This window comes from Nematostella vectensis, chromosome 3, assembly GCF_932526225.1.
Source record: "Nematostella vectensis chromosome 3, jaNemVect1.1, whole genome shotgun sequence".
NCBI classification, from domain to species: domain Eukaryota; kingdom Metazoa; phylum Cnidaria; class Anthozoa; order Actiniaria; family Edwardsiidae; genus Nematostella; species Nematostella vectensis.
Genome location: NC_064036.1, coordinates 8,228,045 through 8,237,126, shown reverse-complemented (window position 1 = coordinate 8,237,126; position 9,082 = coordinate 8,228,045). Strand labels below are relative to the sequence as shown.

Below are 9,082 nucleotides of genomic sequence, written 5' to 3'. Positions count from 1 at the left end.
CCCCTCCCTTCCTATATTTCCTTTACCTTCCATTCATTTCACTCCTACTTCCACACTTTTAATCCTCCCCGGGCATTAATGGCTTCCTTTCCCCTCCCCCAAGCAAAGTATCATTGGTTTTCCGACCCACCTAATCTTAGTCCCTTGTTCCCGGTTCAAAGTTGTTTTTTTTTTTATGGCGTAAGGGAATTACTTTAAATCTTGAAGAAACCAAAAAAAACAGTACTTTTATTATTTACAGCTCTGTGCGAGCTCCTAGAAAGTAGTTTAACTCTAAACCAGGGTAAAATGAGGTTCTTATCCAAACAAATGCCCTGATTGTTTTATTTATTCCTTTGATTTTCGTTCCCCTGCTTATTAAGAAAATGTGTAAGTTTAATAGCTCTCCCTTCTTATGGGAAGCTTGTGGGATAGGCGTACGTGAAACTATGAGTGGATGCTGAGCAGACTACCCGTCTACCAGCCCTAATCATTTGCCTCTTTTCTATTACAACAATTTAGTCGATGTGATCGAAACTATTTCATTCTTATCCTATTTTCGTTCTTAACAGTCATTCGCACAGACGCCATACATTTACTTGACTCCAGTCCACTTCCACAAGCGCCGGCCGCACGATGCCGCTAGCGCCTGCGTCGAGGATCCAACGAGATTTGATTTCAAGATCTGTATGAGGGAGTTAAAGAACTTTGACGGGACCCACAGGGATATTACAGTGGTGAGTGGATGTAAACAGCACATGAAATCCAAAACCGTTGCTGTTGCAACCTTGTCCCCACTTTGTTTAATGCTCCTTTGGCCACGACCGTGGAATAGTCGACAATCCCATATCTTTCCAGTTTTGTAGTGAAAGACTTTTTGCTATCCAGATCATTTCCACATACGGCAAACATGAAAAACAGTATTATATATTAAATCAATATTTTTATCTATGTATTAACTGAAGTTTTAACCGTGTATAAATAAATTGTGTATGTAAGACAGATTAGTATATCCATAATAATAAGAAAGATAAATAAAGTTAATAAACAAATGCATGAATACTAAGGTACAGAGGCCGACTCATGCAGCCATATTAAGGGGTAGCGATGGGTACCTCGAAATTTTGAAAGTCTCTCGGTGTTTTTTTACGCAAGTCTCGAAGTCTTGTTTTTTTTTAAAGTGTAGGGGATCCGGAGCCTCGCTTTTTTACCACGATACCACGGTCTCGGAGTCCGGGTTTCTACTTCTTTTTCGTATATAGCAAACAGTATATATTGTATCTCTGCTCAAGTTATCCGAAAACAAGCTCGAAAAAAAAAAAGCTCGGGCTCGGATTTCGAAATTTGACAAAATTCTCGAGCTCGGATAATGAAACACGGGTCTCGGCGCCTCGGAAAGTCTCGGATTTACCCATCGCTACCCCTATATTAAAATTGTTACTTTTTTATCGAGGGAGTACAGTGGTGAGTGACAGCAGGCGTTACATAGCGACGCTGCCAAATGCGCCACACAGGCTACCCATAGAACTAGTGGTATCGAAATGATAATCGAACGGTTTATAGATTTTAACTCAAACCATCCAAACTCAATAGATAGTTTGTGGAACAGAGAGTAAAACGCAGCCTACTACATTGGCGAAAGAGATTTCCTTTTTAATTCGAGTAAGATTTTCTCAACAATGTATGAGGCTTTTTCTGTGACAGAAGGACATTAGAACGGACATTCGGACAAGACGGACTGATAGCTTGCCCCTTCCCCAGACTAAAAAAAAATGGCATCCCTGCTAATAATTTATATTATTATTTTTCGTGTTTTAGAATCAAAACTTCACAAACCGTGGCCCCTGTAGTAATCACAGAAGCATCGCACGTGTCGAACCCCCAGAACCCACGGACAGTCTATCCAAAACAGAACGCCATCTCACAGTGGATCGAGGTAAGAATATTAGACTTTGTTCTCCCGCTGTCGCTGTTGTTGTCTTTGCCCACTGTACAAAGGCGTAGTTTTATTTATTGAAATACGTAGTTTGAGTAACGTAATTTCAAATAGAACAATTTGACATGGCGCAGGTATTGTTTTTTGTATTTATTACTGAGAAAGTAGTTCCCTATAGATTGAGCATATGGCATATTGTTGCATCTGAAAGATTTCCTTGTCTCCGATTTTGTCAGATCTGAGCACGACCGGGTTCCGTGGCTGCATGAAAGACATTCAGCCGTACGAACAACACCATGACCCCGTCACCATCAGCTATTTAGCGATCGGAGGTAACGGTTCTAATGATAGACGCACCACGCGCGTTCACAGGATTGGCTGTGGGGGTGGGGCGCAGTCAGTGGTATTATATTGAAAAAGCATAGTATTTGAAGATCCTTAATAAGAAATGACCCACTTTATGGTCGTTAGATAAGTTGCCATTTGAGTTTATATTTTTTATCGGTGTGCAGCCTTACATCCGTGTATCCACGTCAAGTGCAACTTCTTCGCCATGTGCCAGGCCTTCGCGCCCACCAACGCTCGCTGTGTATGTCGGGAAACATAACAATCGAACCCCCGATCTCTGGCGTCTTAGACAAGCGACAGAACCACTATACTACCGAGACATTGGCGAATTAACCTCGGAGTAAAATTAGTTTTTATCCTAATTGGTATCTCGAACTGCTTTTGCTAGTATGTCAAATTTCGCCCTATTCTCTCCGGAAACAGAAGTTAAATACCCGAAATAATAAATCAAGCTACAATCATAGGTATTTTAAGCATGTCAACATTATAGAAATTCGCAAAATCGTTATTGATCGTTTCTTGATGAATAAGCGTGTTTGAACGAGTTTTGTTTGATATTTAGCACTTAATTTATAAAAAAGGATTATGGAAAAAACCAACTTATGAAAGTCCATACTATTTTTCTTGACCTGCAAACAGAGGCTTTCTTTTATTACCCTGCAAAGAAAGGCCTTGCTAACAGAAGCTTTTTCCTTGTGTTTCTCTGACTTTAAACGTCGTAGCTTTGGCTATACGCTCTTTCAGCACAAAATCACTCTTTCAGCAAAAATTCAAACAAATAATGCGAAAACCCAGAGATGCGAATCTTCAAGTACTAAAAGAGGGAGAACAAAAATGGCTGTGCTAGCATTTTACTTGTTTTGTAAACTAACAACTTGAATTTGAATGAACCGTAGAAGATCGATTGGCGTCAGTGACAAAGGCACATGCGCACGCTCAACCCACATTGAAGACGTTTCTGTAAAAAAATGCTTTGCAAGCATTCACGAGTAAAAAAGGGGCGGATCCAGAGTTCCAAAAAGGGTGGGGGCGAAGAAAGTGTTTCTAAAAAGGGGGGTTAAGCTAATTCATTCTTTTTACCTGTATTTCCTTATATTTCTTGTTATTTTATCAAGCAAAATATCTGAAAATAGGGGGTGGGGTGGGGCGCCCGGCCCACCATTAGATCCGCTCTGTAAAAGCGCTGAACATTTACGCCAAAGATGGTATGAAGCGCTGGATATTCACGGCAGAGGTGGTTTAAAAGACAATGATATCAAACCTGAGCTTGTGAACATTTCAATTAGCGCCGGAAAACCCTGTATAGTGTAGTTTTATGCAATTTTTCCATTGTTGTTTCAGGTCCTTAACTTTAACTCGAATTTCACTGCTGCGCCCACGGTACTGGTCAGCGCCAGTCATATATCTGCCCTCAGCAGAGCCATTCCTGAGCACAACAGCATTGCACCATGGGTAGAGGTACGAAGATTCCAAAAGCTTGAAATATCATGTCTTGTTTTTAACTTATACTATTCTCTGTGTAAACGCTTTTATAGTATATCAGCACCAAGAGCTGCAAGATATGCATCAAAGAGCTCCGAGTAATTTTCGGCTACGATCCTGTCACTCTGACCGCACTGATCCTCGGTAAGTCCCCGGATGATGAAGTGCCTAGTGTTTAGTTCTAATTTGGCGCAAAAATCTTCCTATAATTGATTTTTACATGGGCATTTCTAATTCGTACACTAATTTTGTTTTACTTAATCTCAGGTCACTAATTTACCCTCTTCAATTGGAAAAGATTAGAGCATCAACATATAAGCAGAGATTATTATTAAATGTATTGATATTTCTAAAAATTAACTATAAACCTTCGTTATACTGTTGTCGCTTTTTCATCATCGATGGTTGATCGGGCTGATATTTTTTTGGGGTGGCAAAAAAGCGAAAGAGACGTAAGGGACACTTTTGGGGGAAAATGTCCCCTTTACCTCTAAAGGAGGTGAAGGGGACAGGGAAGGTTACTTACAGGGGGTAAGGGGAGGGGGCAGAGCTGTGAGTTCGCCGTGTATTTCTGCCGAGCACGAAGCAATTCTTAAATTCGCTTGTTATTGGATACAATGCAAATCCTAGATGCTCCACAACTCTTTATTTATTCACTTTGTTTATTTTCTGCAGGTAGTGCGCAAAGTAAAAGTTTTACTCTTTTGTCACACCTAGCCCTCTCCCTTCTTATATTAGTCCTTCTCAAGCCAAGTTCCTTGAGTTTTTGTTTTATTGGGATTTCCTGTTGCTGTCCAATTTCTAGGCAGTTTTTTTTCTTATTGTCATCGTCTTGTCACTCTTGGAATCTACTTGCTGCACTACATTCTTATTTTCTTATCATTAGAAAACACACCATAGATGGGATAAATCTTATTTTATAAGTCTAAGAAGTCAAGAAGTCACGTCAGACGTGACATCATCACAGCTGTCATCAGAAGCCCTGTTATGGCGACCGTTTCTGCTTGACTACTGGTTCCTGTGTTGGTCGTTGTTCTGGCTCTCACGTCTGGTTCCTTTCTTTTAGGCAATGGCAGCAGCATTACTTCTTGAAGCCCCTTGTTGTCATGGCGATACGCAAGATCGTCTAGATACGGAGTGTCCACCGTTTTATGGTACGCCCATACGAAGTAGCGAAGTCCCGGCTGAAAGATAAGAGCAGATAGCATGTGTAAAATTCTAAAACGTATCCGGTTTGAGGAGGTGAATTTGGCTTCTTTCCTGTAAAGAACTTTCCTGTAAAGAGTAAAATGGAAATTCCCAAAAGTATAGAATTTTTTTTTTTAGAATGGTGCTTTACCAAGGTGGTGCTTTACCCAGGTCTGTGTTTGAGGTCAATGCACTCTAGCCTTAAGTTTAATTATCTTTCACTACCAGCAAAGAAGGTGTATTTTCATAACCTCGGTCGCGGTATATCACGATACGGACCTCCTAGATGGCAAATAACACTTTGTTAGTTGGGGCATCTTACCACCACTGGAATATCACCCTTTCTTGGGACGCGGTGTAGGTTGACCGGTTCGGACGTGTTCCGCTTCCGGTTAAACTCGAGTATGGTCCTGTTCCCTTCCTCCCGCCCGCTTGTGATGTCCCAATCATTGATGGCGTCCACGCGGTCGGGGTACTGGGTACGGTTTCTTCCTACCGTCAGGTAGTCCTAAAGGCGAGAGAAACAGCTAATGGACGTGTCCGTGCAGAAATACTAGGTGGCCCGGAGCGAGGCACTGGATAGAGGTGGTCCGGTCTGGACAGGATAATAGGGACCTTAAAGCAACCTTAAGATTTGCGACGGCAAAGACTCTAGACGGCGCACACGCAAGATTTTAGTGAAATTCAACGTGGGCGCTGTCGTCGTCTCTCCGCCGACGTGAATTTTAAATTCGGAAAGAGCTGGCTTGGACAAAGATTCTGAATACTAATATAGAGGTGTGGATAGGAAAATGGAAATGATGGCCGGACATCGGACACTAAATTTACATAGTTTGCTAAATGTATGGTTTGTGAAAAAACATGACCCATGCCTTCCTTGGGGATTCTTCTCGGAGGATATCAACTAACCATTATTTTCAGTTTTTTTTTTTTCAAAATGCAGTGAATAGGACGTTTTTCGTTATCAACCATGCTCATATAACTAATTCATTTTCACTATAAGCAGTCTTGCGCATTTAGTAGCAAGCAATGAATAACGCATGGATATCTAGGAAAATCTGTAAAATCTCCACTTCCTGATTTGCTAGTCCTGAGACCGTATAATTCTACGCCAAAAATCAAACCAACATATGTTTTAGTGTTTCAAAGCGTATAAAAATGTGCAAATTACTATCAAACAAGCTTATTGGTAGGCCACGCATCACGCCATCAAGTACTCGGGAGAATTGCAAGAGAAAAATGCTTCGTGCTAGCGACAAAAGAGTCAAGACACAATCATACAACCGAAGAACCGACTAGTTCAGTTATAAAAGATAAGAAAGGCTTGCGGACCTGTTAAATCCACCCAAAAATATAGAATCAAATCAGAAAGTTAAGGCAAACCTATGCTTCCTTGGGATTTTTTTACAGATGAAAACATAAACGAAACCTAAAAAGCACCATCGTAACCTCAATCGTTGTAAATGTATCTTTTATGCCTTTTATCTTGAGTAACCCCATCTATAATATGTTTGCGAAAAAATCAAGACCATCATAGAATCTTACCAGGCCATAAACCGATCCATTGTTGCTGTATACACCACCGACCAAAACATCATACTGATCCATTCCATTGAACATCCAATCTCCACAACAGATGAGTTGCGACCAGCCAAAACCAATCCAGCCTTTAGCTTCTACATCTATCTTAAAATAGAAAGTATCTGTTTCATTCTCGTAGGTCCACCACACTTGAAACCTCTCTTCGTCCATCGATGTGTAGTTTTTATACTCGGGCAGAGCATATGTTAGAGTAAAAAAGAGAAACGAAGCGGGAAATACGATATTGGTAGCCATGGGTCTTATCTGCAATTATCTGTGGCGAGAGAGAGCAGAGTTTTGAGTTTTGTTGATGGCCTCGCGATGTGACAATGAGCAGAGGCAAGTCACTTGTAGTTTTACTCATTTTTATACATTATGCGCATTCGATTATGGTCAAAACAAGTCAAGTCACGCATTATTCGGCATACCAACCTGTTTCTGTCATCGGAAAGAAAATAGGAATAAAGAGCACCAACTGCTGTCTGACGCGCGTTTTTGTTATGTTTTACTTCCTCTGTAAATTTAAGACAAAAAGAAAGAAGCCAAGAGGAGATATTTACTTTACAATGAGAGGACTAAGCACGAGTCTTCATTTTTTCATGGCTAAAAACGTACAGGGAAGATAAACAAAATCACATTATACGAAAAAGCTAGAAATTATATTACGAGAAAGGCTAGTAATACCCAGAGTCGCACCCCCTCTGTAAGGCTGTGTTTTTTAACACAGCTTCTATATATAAAATATGTATAGAATTAGCCATTACCCAAAAGCTGAGATCCTAAATACATATATTTTTCTATGTGGACGACGCAAAAATCAAATAAGCAGTACACTTTTTATAAGAACGTCTAATTTTCAGTTGAGGCTGGGCCGTTCTTTATGAGTGTTCTTAAATCTCGATGTATAGGAAAATATAATACCCAATGATGCATTAAGAGAATTACAAAAATGCTCAATAACAATGATATTTAAGGCTGTAAAATTTTGGAGAATATGATTCTGCATTTTAGAATACTTCACACTAAAAACAATATTTTGTTGTCATCTCAGCCACGACATGTTCCCAGCATGCTCACATCCTTGGACCAGGGGTATTTTGCTCTAACGTTTCACTCGCGAGAAAAAGAACCCCTGGGGAACAGTAAGGAACAAACTTGGCAAAAAAAGCCGTCGCGACAGACGATATAGTTTACCGTTACTGGGTTAGCCTTCTCTATTTGGAAAAGGCAATCGTGAATTATTGCCGCGTTTGCGGGGAAACAGTCTCAGATAATAAAAAAGGCACAAGCTATTCGGATCGCATTTGCTTGAAAAACAACCCTCCTCGATTACTGGAAGAAATGTATCACAACAAGATGGTTTTACGGACTTTACTTGCACATTTAGCAAGCCAAGGATCTACGACATTCCCTCTGTAAGCTTAAACGGCTAAACTTCAGAATACCCGTCCACATTTTAAGGCCTCTAAATTTCATCGGTCCGCGGTCCAGAACTACTTAATGTAAAGTGCCCATCATTGCAAAATTAATTTATAATACTACTCAATATAAAATATCCATCATTGCACAATTAAATTATAATCGGATATATAATAATTATAATCACAGTCAAAGACTACTAATTCATCCTTAATGCGAAATTGGTTGGTCCGCGGTCCGCTGTCTAAAAATATGCACAGACGGCTACACAGCGGACTGCGGACCACGGTAGCAATGAATTAGATTACTAAGGCTCTTTTATAGTACTAAACTTTAACCGGAAGTTGGTCACCGGAAGTTTACAGAAAGTTCTAAAAATTGCTGTGTTGCGAAAGCACAGAAAGACCACACGGAGTACGGATGATCGATCCAACGATCCGACGATCGAGTGACACAGAAGCCCCTACAATAACTCGTAAATGCTTTGCAAGCATTCACGAGTAAAAAAGGGGCGGATCCAGAGTTCCAAAAAGGGTGGGGGCGAAGAAAGTGTTTCTAGAAAGGGGGGTTAAGCGGATTCATTCTTTTTACCTGTATTTCCTTATATTTCTTGTTATTTTATCAAGCAAAATATCTGAAAATAGGGGGTGGGGTGGGGCGCCCGGCCCACCATTAGATCCGCTCTGTAAAAGCGCTGAACATTTACGCCAAAGATGGTATGAAGCGCTAGATATTCACGGCAGAGGTGGTTTAAAAGACAATGATATCAAACCTGAGCTTGTGAACATTTCAATTAGCGCCGAAAAACCCTGTATCCTGTAGTTTTATGCAATTTTTCCATTGTTGTTTCAGGTCCTTAACTTTAACTCGAATTTCACTGCTGCACCCACGGTACTGGTCAGCGCCAGCCATATATCTGGCCTCAGCAGAGCCATTCCTGAGCACAACAGCATTGCACCATGGGTAGAGGTACGAAGATTTCAAAAGCTTGATATATCATGTCTTCTTTTTTACTTATACTATTCTCTGTGTAAACGCTTTTATAGTATATCAGCACCAAGAGCTGCAAGATATGCATCAAAGAGCTCCGAGTAATTTTCGGCTACGATCCTGTCACTCTGACCGCACTGATCCTCGGTAAGTCCCCGG

The 9,082-nt window shown here is 40.6% G+C and overlaps 1 protein-coding gene across 1 annotated transcript; it reads right to left on the bottom strand.

Moving 5' to 3' along the window:
- Positions 1 to 4,376: 4,376 nt before the first annotated feature.
- LOC5511237 (DBH-like monooxygenase protein 1 homolog) lies at positions 4,377 to 6,857 on the bottom strand. Its single transcript, XM_001631627.3, has 3 exons — positions 6,479 to 6,857; positions 5,256 to 5,441; positions 4,377 to 4,929 (listed from the first exon to the last, which is right to left on the bottom strand). Exons 1-3 carry the CDS (start codon positions 6,767 to 6,769, stop codon positions 4,687 to 4,689), a joined length of 720 nt encoding a protein of 239 aa, XP_001631677.1. The 5' UTR covers positions 6,770 to 6,857; the 3' UTR covers positions 4,377 to 4,686.
- Between the last annotated feature and the right edge of the window lie 2,225 nt (positions 6,858 to 9,082).